This window comes from Capsicum annuum, unplaced genomic scaffold (genome assembly GCF_002878395.1).
Source record: "Capsicum annuum cultivar UCD-10X-F1 unplaced genomic scaffold, UCD10Xv1.1 ctg999, whole genome shotgun sequence".
Lineage (NCBI taxonomy): Eukaryota > Viridiplantae > Streptophyta > Magnoliopsida > Solanales > Solanaceae > Capsicum > Capsicum annuum.
This window is the reverse complement of record NW_025896087.1, coordinates 2,902,166-2,924,628: the sequence shown is the minus strand read 5'-3', so window position 1 is coordinate 2,924,628 and position 22,463 is coordinate 2,902,166. Positions and strand designations below refer to the sequence as shown.

The window sequence follows — 22,463 nt, the reverse complement described above, 5'->3', positions numbered from 1 at the left end:
TCTGAAAAATATGGCTATGTTGAATAAAAGTCATGAATAATGATAGATATATCATAACCGTTATTGTATTTGTATTTACCATCATTTCTTTTTTTTTTCTTTTTTCTTTTCTTTTTTTCTTTTTTTTAACTTTTTTTTTCTATTTTCGTTTTCCTTTTTTTTCTTCGATTCTTTCTTTTCGTTTTTTGTTCTCTTCCATCTCCATCTTCTATTTCTATTTTTTTCTTTTCTTTTTTTAGTTATTTTTTATATTTTTTCGTGTTTTTTCCTTTTTTTTCTTTTTGGTTTCTTTCTTCTTCTTTTTTGTCTATTTTCGTTTTCTTCTTCTTTTTTTAATTCATATTTTTTTCATTTGTTTCTCTCTTCTGTCTGTAGATTCATTTTCTCTTTCTTCTTTTTTATATTTTATTGGTTTTCTTTTTTATATTTTTTATTTCTCTCTTATTTTGGTTTATTTTATGTTCTTTTGAATTTTCTGAAATATTGATTATGTTGGGCAGAAGTCATGGATGATAACGAAAATACCACAATCGTAAATTGTATTTATATTCGCACCATCATTTATATTTTTGTATCATTTATATAATTGTATTTGTATTTTATAGTTCACACTTGCATTTATATTTGTATTTTATAGTTCACATTTCTATTTGTATTTTGTAGCTCGCACTTGTATTTGTATTTTATAGTTCGCACCATCATTTATATTTTTGTATTTGTTGATACAATTGTACTTATATTTTATCGTTTGCGCCATTATTTTTATTTGTACTTTATAGTTTGTATTTATATATGTATTTTATAGTTCACACTTGCATATGTGTTTTATAGTTTGCACCATCATTTATATTATATACAATTTTCACATGTATTTTAAAGAATTTTTTTGTATTTGTATTTTATAGTTGATCGCATATTATATTTTTATTTTGTGGTTTATATTTTATTTGTATTTGTTTTTATATTCTATTTTCATCTATTCACTTGTACTTTTAAAAGAACTGTTTAATATTTATATTTATAAGTTGACCACATATTATATTTATATTTGTAATTTCATTTATTTGAATTTGTAGTTGACAACATCATTTGTATATTTAAACAAATGAAAAATATTAGTTATTTTTCTTTCTACGAATACTTGTATAAATACTCATTGATACAAATTATATTTTATTAATACAAATTGAGCAATAAAAATATAAATGATAAATTACACAAATATAAATATTAAATTATACAAATACAAATGGTACTTTTGTATTAAATGATACATGTTTATACAATTTGAACAATACACATATAAATGATACTTGTTTATATATAAATACAAATTATAAATTCGACATACAAATACCAGTGATACATTTGCATTGAATGACACATTTCATATTTAAATATTTTAGATTCAAGCAAATACAATTAATTCATATATTTATGTGTATAAAATACAAATGATAAATTATATTCACTCTAAATTATTCAAATATAAATTCTGGATTTATTTAAATACATAGTATGATATGAATAAATATAAAATAGAAAAATAAAAAATACAAAATAAGACAAAAAAAAACAAAAAATATGAAAAAATAAAAAGGGAGAAAAATGACAAGAAAGAAAAAAAAAAGAAAATTAAAAAAAGACAGCAAAATAAAAAAGAAATAAAAACAAAAAAAATAGATGAAAAAAAGGAAAAGAAAATATTAAAAAAGGAAAAGGAAAAAAAAGAATCAAAAAACTGAAAAAGATAAAATGGAATAGAAAAAAAAAACGGAAAAGGAAAAAAATGAAAAAGAAAAAATTCGAAAAGTAAAAACAGAAGAAAGAGAAATAGGGAAGGAAAGAAAGAAAATAAAGGAGAGATGCTATAGATCATATTTAATTGGCAAAAGAGGTTATGAACTGTAATTAATTAAAATTTAGACTAAATAGGGCTATTAGGAGCTTATGTTTTCTAAGTCACGTAGTTATCTCATTTAAATATTACAATTTGAGTAAATTACATATTTTATTAATTATATTTTCATTTAGTATAGGGGCAAAATGGTAATTCAACTTTTGCCTAAAAAATTTTCCAGTCTTACAATTTGAGTAAATTACATATTTTATTAATTATATTTTCATTTAGTATAAGGGCAAAATGGTAATTCAATTTTTGCCTAAAAATTTTTCCAGTCTTAGTATAATTTGATATTATTAAGTTCAGTGAACATGACGAAATATAATTATGTAGCTTTTTGTCGTTATAGTTGATAGCATTTAATGATCACATGTGAAATTAACTCGAAACAGGACCTTGGAGACCGTCAGGTGATCCATTCATTGCTAATGTTAATGTTTACAATGGAATTTATTGGAATGGATCTCTATGATGAAGAAGATGCAGATGAACAAGTTTATTTTCTTAGTGCAATTGGTGCTTTTGAGTATGTTGAGTCTTTGTGTTGTGTTTGAATTATTTGCATACCTATTTGTTCTTGTACGCTATTATTTGGTTTTTGAGTATAGTAAGTCTTTGTTTTGCCTATAGCTCTAGAGATTTAATGTCACGTATGATTGTTGAACTTTACGCCTGTATGAGTAAAGTCACAAAATTAAACTGAAGTCGAACTTTACCCATTATATTAATAAAATATTTAACTGTTTTTTGTTTGATTAAAGTCATTAAACTTTATCCATTGTATCAAGTTGGTCTGGATAAAACAGTGTTCTCTTCACATAATTTCTTCTTAAAAGGCAAACCATAATTATAGTACAGCTTCCTATGAAAGGTACTACAAGTATCTTCTTAAAAATGATATACAATTAATAAATTACCAATTACTATCATACATCATATATAAAAAATATTTACAATCTTGTACCGTCAAACTCATCCACTAACAAATCAGAAATCCAATTGATGTTTCGAAATTCTTGATCCGGTGACTCAATCTCCACACAACTTGTACCCTTTTCATCATTTGTTTTATTCACCTTAGCATGAGAAGTACTCCCAATCTCAAGATTCTTCAGCTCCTCAATTAATTTTGCATGGTTAGTCGAAAAAAGTGAAAAACTACTCTCACTTTGAACCGTTTGATCTATTCTTGGTTGAGATTGAGAAGAATAAAGAGGAGGGGGAGGAATACTATCTTGAGGAATTTGTTGAGAAGTCGACAAATTTCCATGTTCAGAGACAACAGTACCACAGTACTGATCATGTGGTGGTGGTGGCAGCTGATGATTACAAGAAATAACCATCCAAATACCATTTGGTTCATTTTCGATTAAAATGTCAGGGTAAGGTTGGATGTGTAAAGGGTACTGATACATATAATACCAATTGTACTTCGTCTCAAGACGGAGCTCTTTTAGTGTATGAGCAAAAAAACATACTCGTCTATCACATGCCGTGCCAGCATAACATAGATGAGTCTTGTACTTCGCGGGATGTAGCCAGTACTCGAAAACCCCGTGGCTCAATTCACAATTATCACCTTTAATGCAAGACGCGAATTTGTAGCTCGGGCAAGGAATTGGCAAATAATTGTATTTTCTTGGGTCACGCCGACGTGCTTTTTCCCCTCGGTGTGTAAAGGGACAAGAGGGCCAATCGTGACTTAAAAGGTTTTGGCATCTTTTTATTTTATATGCGTACATACGAAATTCATCTGATTCGTATAGAGCTTGATCGATTAATTCATGAAAATCATCGTGAATTGTTTCTTGCTCCTCGGATTGTTGACGAAATGGGGAAGGTGATGAATTGATGTAGCTGAAATGGCAATCATTCCTATAGGCCATCTATTAATGTATAGTGATGATACGATTGAAGAAATGTAGGATGAAAACGAAACAAAAAGATGTATGATTTTACACAGAGAAAAGTTACGGTTAGGATAAAGAAGAAAAACTCTTTAGAACAGCTGAAATAGAAACTTTGAAAGAAATTTCTTGAAACAGAAAGAAGCAAATACTAGCAGAGAAAGAGTGAAGTGAATTCTAGCAGAGTAAGAGTGATTGTGGAATTGGTGAATGAATACGGGAGTTATTTATAGCTTGAAGAAATCAAGTGCAACTTACTCTAAGAATATATTTATGTTTAACTATCATTCTCTCTTTCGGAATTTATGTGACACATTTTATTTCAAAAAAGAGAATCCACTTTTTCAATATATAGAAATAATTTAATTTAAGAATTTTATTTATACCAATTAGTGAGATGAGTTATAGAAGTACAAATGTCTAAAGTGGATTAAATCAACTCACTATTTTAAAATAATTTATTTATATTTTAAAAACTATACAAAAAGTTAATATAAGTTGCAACTCATTTCATGTCAATGCGATTAAAAATATATTTTAAGATATTAATGAAAGTTTATATATATAGCTTAAATCTCAAAAAAAAATAAAAAATATCACATCAATTGAGATGGAAAAAATATTTAGCAGTCATAAAATAAATAGACTCCATTAATATTTATTGTAATCTACTTTAACTACTACCTGCATGCAATCCTACACGTGTGTATTATACACGGGAAAAATCAAAAAAGAAAAAAACATAATTAAAAAAAAAAAAGCTCTTCTCGCCCCGGCGGTTACAATTTTACTTGTCGGTGAAGTTTGGGTATATATGAACAAAAAGTCAGCAAGGAGCCTTAAATAAGGATAGAAATTAGGTTATAAAATGTCATTTTTCAGACTTTTACCTACATGCAAAACTCCAGGTATCCGGAAAAAAACGAAACAAGATGAAAAACAAAAAAGGTTTCTTCTCATGCAATCCTACAAGTATTTGTATATCCAAAATTTTATTGAGGTTACAACTTTTTAATTAATTGAATATGTGATTTGATAATGATCCAACTACGGAAACAAAAAACAAACACACAAACTAAAGAATCGATGAAATCGAAATACAAAAAGTAAAGGATAGCAAAATAGAATGATAATGACAGAAAGATAAACACAAAGAAGATAACAAAAGGATAACCAAAGGGTATTTCAAACCCTAAGACCTCCCTTGTTGATTACCAACAAGCACATAACTCTTACGTTGACCGCAAGAGAATCGAAACTCCCTTACAACCATCATTTCAAAACAAATATCAACATTGGCTTTCCAAGCACTCAAACACTCTCTAAAAGAGTTTCATCTCAATCAATATCCAAAAATTAAGGAAATAAGCTAGCTCCCAAGTATTTATAGTTTAGGTTAATTATTACACATTTAGGGCCCAAAAGTGACCCAATGGCAAGAAAAGACACACTAGGGGCTGTTTTGACCCACTCTTGAAATGCTATAGCATATCAAAGGCGGATCCAAAGCGCCTTGGGCGCATATCCCTTCCAAGGGGCTTTCGAGCTCCACTTTACACTCCTTCGACCTTGTCAAAGTCCTTTGACCCTCCTTAATGATAATATTCGTTCATGAGGCATTTTTTATAGCACTAAGGAGTCGTCAAGAACCTCGAGCATCATATGTATCCCATCCAAAGGTCCGTAGGCAATTTGGCTTATATCATCTTCCCCTTCTTGAAAAGGATACAACCTCGAATTCAAACCTTGCAAAATCAAAGGAAGGACAAATAAATACAACATCCTCATGACATGAGGGTTAGTACAAATAATCATAGCATCATGCCAAGGTGCACACACTTAAGATATAACTAAGGATCCCTTGTTTTAATCATGAAAAGCTTATTGAAAAGGTTACAAAGGAATTAGCTATGACAAATATTAAGAGATAAGGAAATCGCAAAGGTCATATGGCCTCACCAAGCTAAAAAGGTGAAACTTCATTCATCTTAGGAGCCATAAGACACAATTGCTTCATTATCTCTTCAAAAGACCGTGCCAAATGTGGTACCACCAATAGTTCATAAATCCACAAGTGTTTTTTGGATTCAAAGATGTGAATGACCCACATAGAATATCACTCAACTAAGTGGACCAACCAATAAGCTCCCTACCTCCACATGAAATAATTCCAAGACTAACATAGATATCATCATAAGCAAAGAGATAGTATAGAAAAGAATCAAGTATAAAAGCATCATTAAAGGTTCTATTATCTATAAGAAGGTCATTTGCCTCAAAAGATTTATCATGTAACGCACATAAGGATGAAATCAAATCATTTAAACACATATAACCTCTTTCTTTCAAACTCGTCCCTTAAAAAAGGGGTTACCAATTGTAAACAATTCAAAAAGAAGGTTATCATATGGGTGGAATTCATCCAAAGTGTGTTTAAGAGAAAACTCTCTCCTTGACCTACACGTAGTAAAACATTGGTCAAGAATTGAATCATACAATGTTGAACTCCCTTAAATCTTCTCTTTACTCTTCTTCTTTAATGAACACTCATCTTTATTGATAATGCCGCTCATGCATAACTTGGGTCTATCAAGTGGATTGCAATTCCCCAAAAAATACTTGCCATCATTGAGAAGGATTCTAATATCCTCCTTCAAGTCTTGTTTGTCATCTAGACTAAGCAACAAGTTGGTGCGTGGAAAACACCACGGCCCATTAGGTCACTGGGTCAAATGGAAGAATTAGACAAGAGCATGTGTCAAGGCAATACTCACTTTTCCCCATGGTGCCATTTTCACAATTAGATCTACCCTCTACATAACCATCGACAATTTCATAATCAAAGAAAGGGTAGAGAAAGGTATCACGCAAATTAACTTCAACCAAAGGTCATAGACAATTTTTAATCTATCATAAAACACACTAAAATTGAATTTTTTGTTTGAAAAATGTTATTTGAATTTAAAAATTACCTCACATATTTTTTATCACTCCAAATTCGACACAAATGGAAAAAAAAACTCAATATATCTTTTATTCTATTATCACCCTAATAACTTAGAATTAAAACACTTGTTCAATTAAACAAGATCATCATCGGGACCACAAAAATTATGATCAAATAAAAGAGGGTTGGATTGGGTTTTTTTGATTGGTTGGGTCCGAGCTGAGTCATTAAAAGTAAAAACAAAATTGGTGAGATATTTTTTAAAGAGGAAAGGACACTCTCTATCTATTTTAAAAACAAATGGTAAGCATTTGACCAATTTCCCACATTATGTCCAATCGATCAAATTATTATCATTTAATAGCTATTGGATTACTTTGGACCTCCCCTTCCTTCTTGGGTCATTTTGGACCACTTTTTAAATGGTTGTTCTTTTTTATGGGGTTTCTCTTCATTTATATAAAAACAAATGGCTTATATTTGGGCTATTAGACATAGAGTAGCTAGTTGACCCAAACTAATTCCAAAAATGACTGGTTGAAACTGCATCAATATGGTATATGATTTGTATCAATATGGTATAAGGAGTGTATTAATATGGATCAACGACTGTATCAACATGGTAATATCAAACTGATACAATGTATATGCATGCATATACAGTTTTATACCACACTGATACAATGCTTATACCATATTGATAATATTTTTTCAATAGAGACGGAACCTATGCATGCATATACAATTTCTATACCAAATTGATATAATGCTTATACAGAGAGGAAATCTACATATGCATATACAGTCTTTATACCAAACTGATAGAACACTTATACCCCTTTGATACATTTTTACTTTTTTAAAAATACAGAAATGAAATTAAAAAAAATAGAAATGTTGAATTCTCTTTTCATAAGAAAAATGGACAACATTTTTTGTTAAATGGAACAACAAAAACTTAAAAAAAAAAAAAAAGAAATGGAGAAGAGACGAAGCCTATAGCAAAAGGCTAATTGCAAGTAATTAGTTTTGGATGGCTATTATGGTGGAATTATTTTAGAGTGAAGTGCTTATTTTATCCTTTCTCCTTTTTTAAAAGTCACGTTACATTTGGAACTAAAAGATCAATTTTAGTATTCTCTTTTTTCAGTAAATGGAGGTTTGCTAATCAAAAAATATAACATGCACCATTTGTTTGACGTCAAGTTTAACACGTACCACTTTTCAGTTATGAGATATATCTAATATAAATCACGAAGTTAAGGGGTATATTTATTCTTTTTTTTTTATTTCTTTTAGTCTCGGATCATTTTAAGACCTCGTGAAAATTAAAACTTAGTTTAGATTAACTGTGTAATACCTCATACTATTCTTAGCTCAGTTCAGCTTCTAGTTGCATGCAATAGAGGCTTAAGACCTAAAAATTTCACTAAGTGTTGGGGACTTAGTCATTTGTTTAGGCTGCTAAACTTTGAAGATTTTTAAATTGGTTTTCCCGGTCCCAAGATGTTGGTTTTTGAGTTAAGTCATGTTTAGGGATGTAAGAAGTATGTCTCGGACAAGTTTTGGATTTTTCGGACAAGGTTTGGGGCATGTTTGGATCACAAAATCAGAGGGTCATAGTGATAAGCCCACGTCGTAGCTCTATTCCCATTCTCATACAAACTGCATCACGGTGAGGGAAATGAACGACTGAGATAGGATTGCATTGTGGTAAGCTTGTCGCGTCCAGTTTTTGATTTAAATGATTGAGGGGCAATTGTGTCTTTTTTTCCTCTACCCAATCATTCATAACACAAATTGGGCATTAGTTAGGGCATAATTTTGCCCTTCTTCTCCAATTTTCCTTCCAAGAAAGCCATTTTTTTCCTAAGAACACAAATTTAATTTCTTCATCCCCAAGAAATTAAGAATTCAAGTTCACCAAGTTCAAGAACCTTCAAGAAAGCATCAAGATTGGTGGTTCTCTTTCAAGTTAAAGGTTTAAGGTATGTGGGGTGTTTATTCATGAGTTCTTTTCACCTATGGAGCCCAAAAACCCTTTTTCCTTAATTAAAGAATGAACTTTCTATCATTATGGTATTTTATATATTCAAGAAAGTTTGAATTTCATGTTTTCATGGTGATTTAAATTAAATTCAACCCATGTATGATCCCATGCAAGATTTGATTTCCTCATGCAATGAATTTTAGTTTTTCATGTCTTATTCGAGTAATTTCATGATTTGTTGAATGATCATGTTTAGAATATCCCCATGTGCAAGTTCATGCTTTGCACATGTTTGATGAAATGCTCATGTCTTGAGTTGAACCATGATTCAATGCTACAGTCTTAAGTTTAAGTGTCATGTTTTATGATCATTTAGTGCTGGTGGGTTATGAACACCCGATACCTATGTGTTTTACATGATTTTCATACTTTCAAGTATGATTTAGTTAAACCATAATTATTTTTATCTATTCAGTTATTATGATCATAATGAGCACTATCAGTCATGAAATTATGTTCAGTTAAACTCAGTCCAATTTTAGTTCCAGTGTTAGTTCAGTTAGGAGCAGGATGTGTCAGTTCAGTTAGGAGTAGGATTTAGCACCGAGCGAACTCAGGGGTCGGGGGTCACCTGCCAGTAGAGGATGTGACCCTTAGTAGCAATCCCTGAGTTACAGAACTATGTAGCTAGAGTAGGTTAGAGATCTTTACCTATCATTTGAAGGTTGACAATATGTTTACCTATCAATTGAGGGTGATACATATCTCAATAGAGTACCTGCTAGTTCAGGGTGATTCATTATTCCTTCGGGACACTATTTTAGTGGATCCACACAGCCAGTGTTACCCGTGACACGGTACTGACACTCTTTCAATTAGGGTTATAAGTTGGACCCTAATTAGCTCAGATTGGGGCATGTCAGTTATATGATACCTCCCACAATCTTAGCACAGTATTCAGTTATATTCAGTCTATTTTTTCTTGACCAAAGTATATAGATTTATAGTTGTTCAATTATACAGCTTTCAGTCTTTCAGTTTACAAATTATTTCAAAAATTTGTATATCCTTGGTCTTGCATTCTCAGATATCATAGTTTTCATACATTCATGCTCAGTTATTTTATGTTATTCAGTTAGTCCTTATCTCATGTGCACAGTACCCCATACATTTTAGCCAGACCTCATATCATATACCAATAAATTCAAAGTACTGACCGCATACTCTTCTTTATGCTATGATGTGTTATATCATAGGTTCGGATGCTCAATTTCCCGACCATAGTTAGACAGCCAGCATTAATCAGCAGTCGTAGTGGTGAGTCCTTATCCATCGAGGATATATTATATCTCATTTAGTACTTCAGTATTTCACTATGCTCAGTTAGTTGGAGTTAGTTGGGGGTTTATCCCATCAACTCCCCAGTCAGTCAGTTAAAGGCTTTTCAAACAATCAGACAGTCAGTTAGACAGTTTTTCAGCTCATCGGTCTATTCAGTTTATCAGTTGTTTTAAATTGAAAGTTAGATTTTTAGTATTTTAGTTTTCAGTTGTTTATTAGCTTATCTTTTGCATATGTTATATTAGTGTCATTTTATTCAGTGCTCATAGCAGCTCATGGGTTAGCTTGTAGTCACTTATGACTGATACAATTTAAATGGACATCTTGGTTTTTGATTCCATCGTTAGAGGCCAAAACCTGAAGAATTCGGATTTGACCACATTGAAGGCTAGAGAGCATGCATGGGGAAACCATTTTGGGCACTTAATGAAGCAATGTCGCGTGTGGAAGGTTGCTTGGGAAGCTTGTCTTAATGAAGCACCCGAGAGACTCAAGTGTTGAAGAATAATTGTGAAGGCCAAAATAATACAAGGGATTACATATATTGAAGTGTGAAGAAGTGTCTTAAGACACTCCATGACTTCCCTTCTCATTAGGGGCGAGGTGGTTATTTTGTGTCTTTTCTTTACACTCCATAGGATCCCCTTTTCATTAAGGGTATTTTGGTCTTTGATTGTAATAACTATAAATAGATATTTAGGCTTCTATTTCTCATTAGCTTTTGATGAATATTGGGTGAACTCATTTTGTAGTCTTCTTTCTTCTCTCTAGGAGTTGAAACCCAAAATTAGGGTTAGCTTTAGCGTTGATTCACTTGAGTTGATAATTGGCTTAGAAAGATTGGTGCTTGAGGTGGCTTGAGTCCCTTTTGTGTAAACCTAAGAGTATGGTGTTCCAATTTCAAGCTTAAGTGAGTTTTGGTGTTTGATATACATACCTTAGCTCCTTAAGTATTGCAATTGTTATGTCTCACTATCTATCTTAACTTTCATGTTCTTATTTTGTGTTGTTGTCTTGAATCTGATTGTGTCTTGCTTCTTTAGTGGTTGTTTCTTCTTCATATAGTTTATTTAGGGTTTATTTTTTGTTTATTTTCTTATTCTTATATCACTTGGTCTCAAGAGTCACGTTTTAGAATTGTTTCGACAATTCTAAGTCTTGGATTGTTGTTATCTAAAGAAAATCAACACAAAAAGAGGGTCAAAAGTCCAAAAATTACTTGATAGCCAATGATATAAGAATAAGCAAATAAACCAAAACTAAACCCTAAATAAAGGAGATGAAGAAGAAACAATCACTAAAGAAGCAAGACATAATCGGATTCAAGACAACAACACAAAATAAGAACATGAAAGTAAAGATAGATAGTGAGACATAACAATTACAATACCTAAGGAACTAAGGTGTGTATCAAACACCAAAACCAACTTAATCTTGAAATTGGAACAAACACTCTTAGGTTGACATAAAAGGGACTCAAGCCACCTCAAGCACCAACCTTTCTAAGGCAATTTTCAACTCAAGTGAATCCATACTCAAGCTAACCCTAATTTCAGTTTTCAACTCCTAGAGAGAATAAAGAAGACTACAAAATGAGTTCACTCAATATTCATCAAAATCTAATGAGGAAATAAGCCTAAATGTCTATTTATAGTTATTACAATCAAAGATCAAAATACCCTTAATGAAAAGGGGCTCCTATGGAGTGTAAAGAAAAGGCACAAAATGACCACCTTGCGCTTAATGAGAGGGGCAGTCATGGAGTGTCTTAAGACTCCTCTTCACACTTCAATATATGCAATCCCTTGTATTATTTTGGCCTTCACAATTATTTTTCAACACTTGAGTCTCTTGGGTGCTTCATTAAGACAAGCTTCCCAAGCAACCTTCGACACGCGGCATTGCTCCATTGAGTGCCCAAAATAGTCTCCCCATGCATGCTCTCGAGCCTTCAATATGGTAAAAGCCGGATTCTTTAAGTGTTGGCCTCTAATGATGGCATCAATAACCAAGATGGATATTTGACTCGTATCAGTGACCATAAGCACCATTGTCGCAACTAGGGGTAGCCTCGGGTCATGACATACTGAAGTTAAGTAAATTTTAAGCTCCAATTACTGAAAAATCTTTTTAGTACTGAAACTTATTTTATATTCCATATGGGATATTTTACTTGTCATATTTTTTGTTTACACTTTCCTTAAGAAGTTATGTGTTTTGCTTACATGATCCAACTATGTAACACTATATACTTTTAGGCTAGAATTTGAATTGTTCTCTATGTGTGTATAGGTCTAAACCCAATGAGTTTTACTTAGATATAAGTATTTAGACCAACTCTTTAGTGTGTTAAGTATTTTTATGTGAATTAAGGTCATAGAAAATCTCTAGCACAAAGACGAGTTGAACATCATACTACCAACTAAGTTTCTGTATAAGTTTCTATTAGTATAAACTTTAAATTAGTATTACTACTAGAATATAAAGAGTTACATGATTCAATAACCATCAAATTAAAGGTTTATTAGTCTTCTTTCTGATGCCTTCAATCGTTCATCAATCCTAGTTCAGAGCAAAAAGTTATGGGTGTTTTAGTGAGAAACTATACCAGCACGCATTGGGTAGTACAGGACGGAGCTCAAGCTAGATCATTAGTTAGCCTCCGTGTTGGGATGCGTGGTGCAGAGCACACCTCCTCAACGTAGAAATCTAGTTTCTCTTATTTAATCAGGGGCAAACTAGTCTTTTCATCTCATGTAACTTCCCCAACCCATTTTATAATCCTAAAATCCTCCTAAAGTAGTATAAATCTACCAATTCCCTCATTCTCTTCCTCCTAAAAACATCCTTCGAAGTAAGAACACCTAGGGTTCAAGATTCAAGACTCACACTCAAGCTTTTTCAAAAAAATTCTCCATCAAAAGGTATGTTGAACAACCCTCTTTCAATCAAATATATTTTTGGGATTTTTTCATAATTACTAAAGTGGTTTTTATGTGAGTTTTAACTGTGAATTTGTTGAATGATTTTTGAAATGAGGAATTGTCGAAATTTGCGAGCCCTTTTCGATGGACTAAAGCCTAAATTGTTAATGGAACTTAAGAATTGAGGTTTATTGTTTGAAATATAAAATTTTATGAATATGAAAGTGTAATGATCTAAATTGTGAAATCTTACTTTCATGTGTTTTGATCATTTTGCCATTCCTTTAGTTGTGACATGTTGATTTTAGGATGTGGGAATGGTTGACACGGTTTTGATGTGATCTGGATGATTTTGGTAGGTTTGTGATTTTTAGAAGCTTTAAAAAGTCATATAGTTGACTTTGGTCAATATTTGATATACTGAGTGACGGATGACAATTTGGACAGTTTCATTAGGTCTAAAATATCAAATTTGAGTTAGTAGCATGGTTGGCCCAGGTTCGAAATATTTATTTTGTGTTTCGATCCTTCATTTGAAAAATAGTGAAAAAGGGATTCCAATGGTTAATTTTTTGAAAACAATTTGTTTTAAGAATTCGACATCGTCATTTAGTTTGGAATGTCAAAAATAGCTTGATAGCATATATTGTTCATCTCTATGGGGTTCCGATCAAATTTCGAGGCTCCGTTTTGAGCTTTGTAGGCTTCCACCAAAATCAACATTTACTGATATCTGGTGCAATAGCTTAAGCGAATAAGGTTCACTTAAACAACAACCACTTTAGCGAACCAAGACTGCTTAAGTGGTAGCCATTGCTTAAGAGATATAGTCTCTTTAGCAATCTGATATGCTTTAGAGATAGCATTATGTAATTTGCCTCACACCAATAAGTCATTAACTATAAAATTTTAGTATGTTCACCAATTATTAGTTTGACTAGATTATGTATCCCGTGGTATGTACGGGCCTAATATTATTTTTTTTTTTAATAATATTTCATGATTTATTGTCAATTAAACATCTGATAAACCTTTTAAAATGAAAAAAATATAAATATGTTTTTTGTGTTATGACAAAATAAAGACATATTTTCATATATTATTTTTAAATCTCCGGGATTTTGGCTTCACAGGAGCTTCACAATTGCTTCTTTCTTTGAACACCTCTGGCGCCAAAATTGTTCTCTCCGACGGTTCTCTTCAGCCTCTCCGAGAAAACTGGGGGTTTTCCGCTGACCCTTTCTTTATTTTCTAGCAAACTTTACTCTACAGAATCTTCCTGCATTGCACTCTATTTAGGGTTCCGACTATGTTCAAGACTAATTGAACGTCGGCTAGCATCTCTCCGACCAACTACGTAATTCAAATCCAACTGACTGAACGTCGTCTAGAATCTCTCCGGCCAGTGGTGCGCATTTCTGCTTCTTGATTGAACGCCAGCGACCACTAATATCTCTGGCCGATTACTCATCGCACTTCTTCTTCTTCTCCCTCTTCTATTTTCTTTCTTTTATAACCTATTTCAGGTGCTATTAAGTCCGACGCATCTTTTATCGAAGATTATAGAATTTTCCAATGATATATTTTCGATGGCCGGCATACTTTGCCAGCGACCAGCATACTTTTAGCACCAATTTTAGGGACGGTGTCAGTAGTAGGTCAAGGTAACGGCAGTGAAATTCTGGCTACCAATTTCTCCACCAACTTGCCGAAATCTGACGAATTGATCAAGAAAACATCCTCACTTTATCTTCCCCGGATCAGGTGCATATTTTATTTTACGTTCGGTATTGTTGAATATTTTTTTATCTGATTACCTAGTCTGATTACTGTTACCTGATTTACTAGCATATCTATTTATTGTGGTAGTATAGTTCCCGTTATTCCTTGTTGTTTAGCAAAACTTTGCAGCATATTATTGGTTTTGGTGCTTTCTTTATATTATACATTGTTGTCTGTGTCCTTAGCATATAGTGGGCACATATTCAAGCTCCTTTATTGATTTCTTTATAACCAGTGTGTTCTTTTAGCCTTATCTTTATCCCTCTCTGTTATCTTTCTTTCTTTTTCTTTTCATCCTTTTTCCCCTATTTGCATAGTGGATGTGATTAGCGATAGTAGACTAGGGTCATGTCATAAATTGGGGTCAGGTTCAGGGTTAGGAGGTATTGGGTCTGGTTTGGGGTTGGGGGCTGTTAGGTTAGGATCGATTTTAAGGTTAGAGGCAAGGGGTAGTAAGGTTAGGTGGGATAAGAGAGCTTCTAGGTTACGAATTGGGTCTTGGAACATAGGAACTTTGCAGGATAAGTCCATAGAGCTGGTGAAGATTCTTAGAAAGAGGAGGTTTAGTATAGCATATATCCAGGAAACTAAATAGGTAGGCACTAAGGCGAGAGATGTGAATGGATATAAGTTGTGGTACTCAGGTAGCGTGAGACATAGAAATAAGATAGGTATCTTAGTAGATAAAGAACTTAGAAAGCAGGTGGTATAGGTTAAGAGAGTTAGTGATAGGTTGATATCTCTTAAGTTGGTTATCTGAGGGTCTATAGTGAACGTTATTAGTGCCTACGCCCCGCAAGTAGGTTTGGATGAGGAGGAGAAGAAGGACTTTTGGGAGGTTTTAGATGAGATGGTGAGGAGCATCTCGAGCACTGAAAAGCTTTTCATGGAAGGGGATTTCAATTGACATATTAGGTTTTTGTCGAGAGGTTATGATGATGTGCATGGCGGGTTCGATTTTGGGGAGCGGAATGAAGGAGGAGCTTCTCTTTTGGATTTTCCTAGGGTTTTTGGGTTGTGGATAGCGAATTTGAGCTTTTCGAAGAAGGAGGAACACCTTATTACATTTCTTAATTCAGTGGCCAAGACTTAAATAGACTTTTTGCTTCTTAGAAAAGAGGATAGAGCGTTATGTAAAGACTGTAAATTCATACATAGCGAGAATCTTTCGACTCAGCATAGGTTGTTGGTGATGGACTTGGTTATCAATAAGGGCAAAAAGAAGAGAAGTGTGGAGGCTCGGCCCAGGATTAAGTGGGGTAGCTTGACTTTGGCTAGTTTTTTAAAAATGAAAGAGAAGTGGGAGGCTTGGGAAAGTAGAGGGGGTGTGGATAGTATGTGGGAGATGACTGCTAGTTGCATTATGGAAACCACAAGAGAGGTGTTGGGTATCTCAAGAGGTCGATCTGGAAAACATCGAGGAGACTGGTAGTGGAACAAAGAGGTTAAGAGAAAGGTAGAGTCTAAGAAGATGGCTTATGCTAAGTTGGTTGAGAGCAAGGATAATAAGTAAAGGAAAATGAATATGGAAGAGTATAAGGAATCTAGAAGAGAGGCTAAGTTAGCGATTACAGTGGCTAGGACAACAGCTTTTGAGAGCTTATATGTGGCATTAGAGGAGAAAAGCAGAGATAAGAAGTTGTATAGGCTGGCCAAGGCCAGGTAACAGAGGTCTCATGACCTTAACCAAGTAAAGTGAATCAAAGAAGAGGATGGTACAGTGTTGGTTGAGGATACCCTCATTAGGGAGAGGTGGCAGTCCTATTTTCATAAACTTTAGAACGATGAAGGGGGCAAAGGTTTCGTGTGGGGGGACTTGGAGAAATCTAAGAAGTGTCGCGATTATTATTTTTGTAGGCATATCAAGGTTGATGAGATCAAGAGAGTTATTCACAGGATGCGGTTGGGTAGGGTGACGGGGCCAGACGAGATTCCAGTGGACTTTTGGAAGAGCACTAGCAGGGCAGGTTTAGAGTGGTTGACAAGGTGGTTTAACATTATTTTTAGGGTGGCAAAGATGCCTGAAGAGTGGAGATGGAGTACGACGATTCCAGTGTATAAGAACAAGAAAGACATCCAGAGTTGCAAAAACTATAGAGGTATTAAGTTATTGAGTCATACTATGAAGGTTTGGGAAAGGGTGGTAAAGTTGAGGATGAGAATGATTGTGACGATCCCTGAGAATCAATTCGGTTTCATGCTAGGTCACTCGACCACTGAGGCCATTTACCTTGTGAGGATATTAGTGGAGCAGTTTTGGGAGAGGGAGAAGGACTCGTATATGGTGTTTATTGATCTTGAGAAGGCATATGACAGAGTTCCTAAAGAGATTTCGTGGAGGTTCTTAAAGGATAAAGGGGTGCCCGTGGCATACACTAGGTCGATTCAGGGCATGTATGATGGTACGAAGACTCAGGTGAGGACGGTAGGTGGAGATTCAAAGCACTTTCTGTTTAATGGGGTTGCACCAGGGATCGACTCTCAATCCTTTTATATTTGCCTTGGTGATGGATATTTTGACGTGGCGTATTCAAGGGGAGGTGCCTTGGTGTATATTATTTGTTGATGATGTGGTACTGCTTGATAAAACTTAAGGAGAATTTAATGATAAGTTGAAGATTTGGAGACAGACCCTTGAGTTAAAGATTTTAGATTGAAAAGGACCACGACAGAGTACTTGGAGTGTAATTTTAGTGATGTGTCGCAGGAGGCTGACATGGTGGTGAAGCTGGACTCTCAAGCCACTTAGAGGAGAGAGAGTTTCAAGTATCTAGGGTCTATAATTCAGGGCAATGGTGAGATTGATGGAGATGTAACGTATTGTATTGAGGCAGGGTCATTGAAATGGAGGCTCACTTCGGGAGTTCTATGTGATAAGAAGGTACCCCCGAAGCTTAAAGGTAAGTTTGACAGAGTGGTAGTCTGTCCGGCTATGTTGTATAGAGCGGAGTGTTGGCCAATTAAGAACTCACACATCCAAAAGTTAAAGGTGGCGGAGATAAGAATGTTGCGATAGATGTGTGGACATACCAGGAAAGATAGGGAGAGGAATGAGATTATTCGAGAGAAAGTGGGAGTTGCCTCGGTGAAGGACAAAATGCGAGAAGTGAGGTTATGTTGGTTCAGGCACGTGATGAGGAGGGGATCTGATGCTCCAGTGAGGAGGTGTGAGACACTGGCTATGGATGATTTTAGGCGAGGTAGGGGTAGATCAAAGAAATATTGGAGGGAGGTGATTAGGCATGATATGGAGCAGTTATAGCTTACGGAAGACATGACCCTTAATAGGAAGGTGTGGAAGATGCGGATTAGGGTAGAGGGTTAGGAAGTGGGAGTCTGTCGGTAATAGTAGGGGAGTGTTCTTTTGTGTCTGGAGTTTCTTGTTTGTGGTGTTGTGGTTGTAGTATTATCTTGTGGCTAGAGGTGTTAGTTTATTTTGCATACCGTACTAGTTTATATGCACTTATCTTTCTTGTCTGTTATGCTGTTAGTTTATTTGCATACCGTACTAGTTTTTATGCACTTATCTTTTGTGTTTGTTATACTGTTATCGGTCCTAAGCTGGGGCTCTATCGGAAACAGCCTCTCTACTTCACTTGAGGTAGTGGTATGGTATGCGTACACTCTACCCTCCCTAGACCCGACTATGTGGGAATACACTGGGTATGTTGTTGTTGTTGTAGCAACATCTCAGAATTCTCAATCTCTTTGTAATAATACTTATCAAATTTGACACTTTACATGATAAGTTACGGTATATTAATTTTTTTACCCGATTTATAGTATTATTATTTAGGTTTTAAACTTTTTATTTTTATTTTTAAGAAGGTTGTACACCACAAAATTTAAAAATTGATCAAATTGTCCTAAAAATATTATTTGTAACATTGTTTCTTATTAAATTTAAAGTATATAGTTATACTCCTTTATTATTTTCAATTGTTTTAAAAAATTTAGTTTATTTTTAATAAAAACTAATTATCTTTCTTACTTTTTTCTCGTTTCGTTTCTTTGTTTATTGAAAGAACTCTTAATTGTATATTCATGTATTTTGAATTTATGTAACATTGAATTTGTAGTGTATCAGAAAAAGTATCAAACTAAGTTTTATCATAGATGAAGAAGTATACTACTACATAATGAAAGAAGAACACTCCTACATATACGAAATGACTATACATTTTTCAAAATTTTCTTTCAAATTATATTCAAGTAGTATATTAAAGAGGGAGGTCTTTTCATACACAATTTGAAAGTATTTCAATATTTTATTACAAATAAAAAACTTGAAATAAAATTTATAATCTTTTTGATTGAATAATTACCAATAAAATGCAGCTATTGAAATTTAAAACTCGTTAAAATGATATTAATTTAAAAAAGTATAATAAACATTAAATTGTAAATTATATTGAGAATTTTCTTTTGGGTTATATATGGCTAGGTAAAAAGTGAGAATTAGTGCATTTAAAAGAAGAAAGAAAAGATTGAGTGAAAAATGGGCCCACAAAAAGAGATACTCCCTTTGTTTTAAAAAGAATGACCTACTTTCCTTTTTAGTCCGTTTAAAAAAGAATGATTCCTTTCCTTTTTTAGCAATACTTTAATTTCAACTTTCCACATGGCACGTTTATGACCACAAGATTAAAAGGCATTTTGGTACATTTGACACTACTTTAATTTAAGGCCACAAAATTCAAAAGTCTTTTTTATTTTCTTAAATTTTGTATTAAGTCAAAGTAGGTCATTCTTTTTTAAACGGAGGGAGTAGGTTATAGTATTATTATTTAGGTTTTAAAATTTTATTTTTAAAAAGGTTGTACACCACTAAATTTAAAATTGATCAAATTGTCCTAAAAATATTATTTGTAACATAATTTCTTATTAAATTGAAAATATATAGTTATACTCTTTTAGTATTTTCAATTGTTTTAAAATTTCTAGTTTCTTTATAATAAAAATTAACTATCTTTCATACTTTTCTCTCATTTCGTTTCTTTGTTTATTGAAAGAATTCTTAATTATATACTTATATATTTTGAATTTACTAGTTTAACCACACGTGTCCCGCACGTGCCACGTTTGATTATTTTGAAATTAAATAATTTATATATTGCGGAGATCTTTAATGAAGTATAAAAGTTTAAATCACTTTTCAAAAAAAAATTATTCTTTAATATAATAATGTAACTATAAACATATATTTTAGTGTACCCACATATATATTTTACTTTTACAAAAATTGATATTTCTTAGATTTTTCTTATTCTAACGCTTTTATATTTATTTCTAGATTTTTCAAATCTACTTAAAATCAAATTTAGTTGATTTAGAATTCTTAAAGTAATGAAAAAAGTATTAGTTGTCGTTAATTCTGATGACTTCTAATAAGGAAAGGTCTTACCATAAATATATTTAATTAATTCTTAACTCTTAAATATTATAGAAAAAAATAGTGAAAAGAAGATTTTGTCTAAAACAAAGACTTTTAATGAAGGACAAAAAATTCAAATATTTCTAAGGTCTTTTACACTTTTAATATATTATAGATTATAGATATAGATATAGAAAATGTAACATTGAATTTATAGTGAATCAGAGAAAAAGTATCAAACTAAGTTTGACCATAGATGAAGAAGCATACTCCTACATAATGAAAGAAGTACACTCCTACATCTACGAAATGACTATATGTTTTGCAAAATTTTCTTTCAAATTATTTTCAAGTTGTGTATTAAAGAGGGGTTGTCTTTTCATATACAATTTGAGAGTATTTTAACATTTTATTTCAAAAAAATAACTTGGAACAAAATTTATAATCTTTTTGATTGAATAATTGTCAACTAAATGTAGCAATTAAAATTTAAAACTTGTCAAAATGATATTAATTTTAAATAGTATAATAAATATTAAATTATAGATTATCTTGAGAATTTTCTTTTGGGTTATATGACTAAGGTGAGAAGTGAGAAGCAGTGTATTTAAAGAAGAAAGAAAAGATTGAGTCGGAATGAGGCCCACAAAAATAGATAGATTTTGGATAATGAATTTACATAATGAAATTACTATAATACCTTAGTCGTCCTCCAACTTACTCTGCAACGTAATACACTATTCTCCTTGTATAGCACAGATGGAATGTTGGTTAAACTTAGAAGCAACAACATATTCCCTCACACCATTAGGTCTTTGTTGGACCCAAGAATGAAATAAGGATTTATAAGCACTAAATAAACATATGATTTTTGGTTTTCATTTAAATTTTCTTCGTCATACAAGTAACCACATGTGGAAAGGATTTTCAAAAGAGGAGTATATATATTAATATTGTTATTGGAACTAGTTTCACGAGGTTCGTGCTAAGCCCGAGCCCAAATTCAAAGTATAAAAACTAATAATTTTAATTTAAAACTATAACTTATATTATATATCTTTTTTACCTTATAATCAGTATAATCTAATGGTATGTTAAATAAGTCTTGTTGAGAAATTTTCATAATTATTAAATTTGTTAATCATATAATTGGATAATTTTAAATAAAATATTATTTGTGACGAAGAAACTATTACCAGAGAATTAGAACATATCAAAAGGCTACAAGTAACTCGATATTTAATATAATGACACGATTTAAAATATTTAATAATCACACTTCGATGAAGATCATAAATAGAAAAATATTGATACTTTTATACATTTGCTCGTATATAATTTCTTAGTTATAACTAAAAAATAAATTTATTTTAATATTTATTAAGTTTTAACTTCGCTCATAATTTTAGTGGCAATAGTTTTTGCAAAATAATTTTTTTCATCGATAGAATCATCTAAAATAAAATCAATGATTTCAAGTTTATACTATAACAATTATTACTCTAATTTAGAGCCTTTATATAAATCAACTAAAAAATGATCTATAAGGATATTGAATGATAATAAACTACATTAATAGATTACTCAATTTGGTCCATTTACTTATTATGTTTATTTTTTTCATGCCCCTTATAAGAGTACTCTATTCGTCCCATTTTAATTATATATTTTGAGAACTGAATAATATTAAAAAGAACTATGTATAAGGTTGGAGTTGAAAATCATTGCAAACTTTTATTTTGTATTAAAAATTAACTTGAACTTTTTATTGAGTTAAAGTGATTGTTGATTTAAAATGAAGGGAGATTTAACTAAATAGTCATCTAACAAATGGCAAGAAAAAATCAAACATAAAAGCTCAAATGGAATAGTCTTAATAAAAAGAATAAGGGTGAAAATGAAAATATGTAATAAAAATGACATTATCAATTGTCATGTGTAATAATTTCATTTCACAAAAAAATAGAAATATCAGAAAAGTCCTTGTGAAAACTACCAAAATTTTAATATCCTCTCTTATATATAAGTACTAGATAATGAAGGGCCCGTTTACGGGCCCAATATTATAATTTTAAATATATTTATTGCTATTTAATTAATTTTTCAAAAAAAAATTATCATTAATATTTTTGAACAAACACAAAAAGAAATGTAAGTAGAGATCACACTCAACAACAACAACAACATACCGAGTGTACTCCCACCAATTGGGGTTTGGGGAGGATAGAGTGTACGCAGACCATACCAGTATCTCAGGTGAAGTAGAGAGGTTGTTTCCGATAGACCCCCGGCTTA

At 32.3% G+C, this 22,463-nt stretch overlaps 1 protein-coding gene across 1 annotated transcript; it reads right to left on the bottom strand.

Annotated features, from left to right (window-relative positions):
• Positions 1–2,853: 2,853 nt before the first annotated feature.
• On the bottom strand, positions 2,854–3,789 carry LOC124895860 (zinc finger CCCH domain-containing protein 24-like). Its single transcript, XM_047406263.1, has one exon. The coding sequence runs from the start codon at positions 3,787–3,789 to the stop codon at positions 2,854–2,856; it is 936 nt and encodes a 311-aa protein (XP_047262219.1).
• Positions 3,790–22,463: the final 18,674 nt, after the last annotated feature.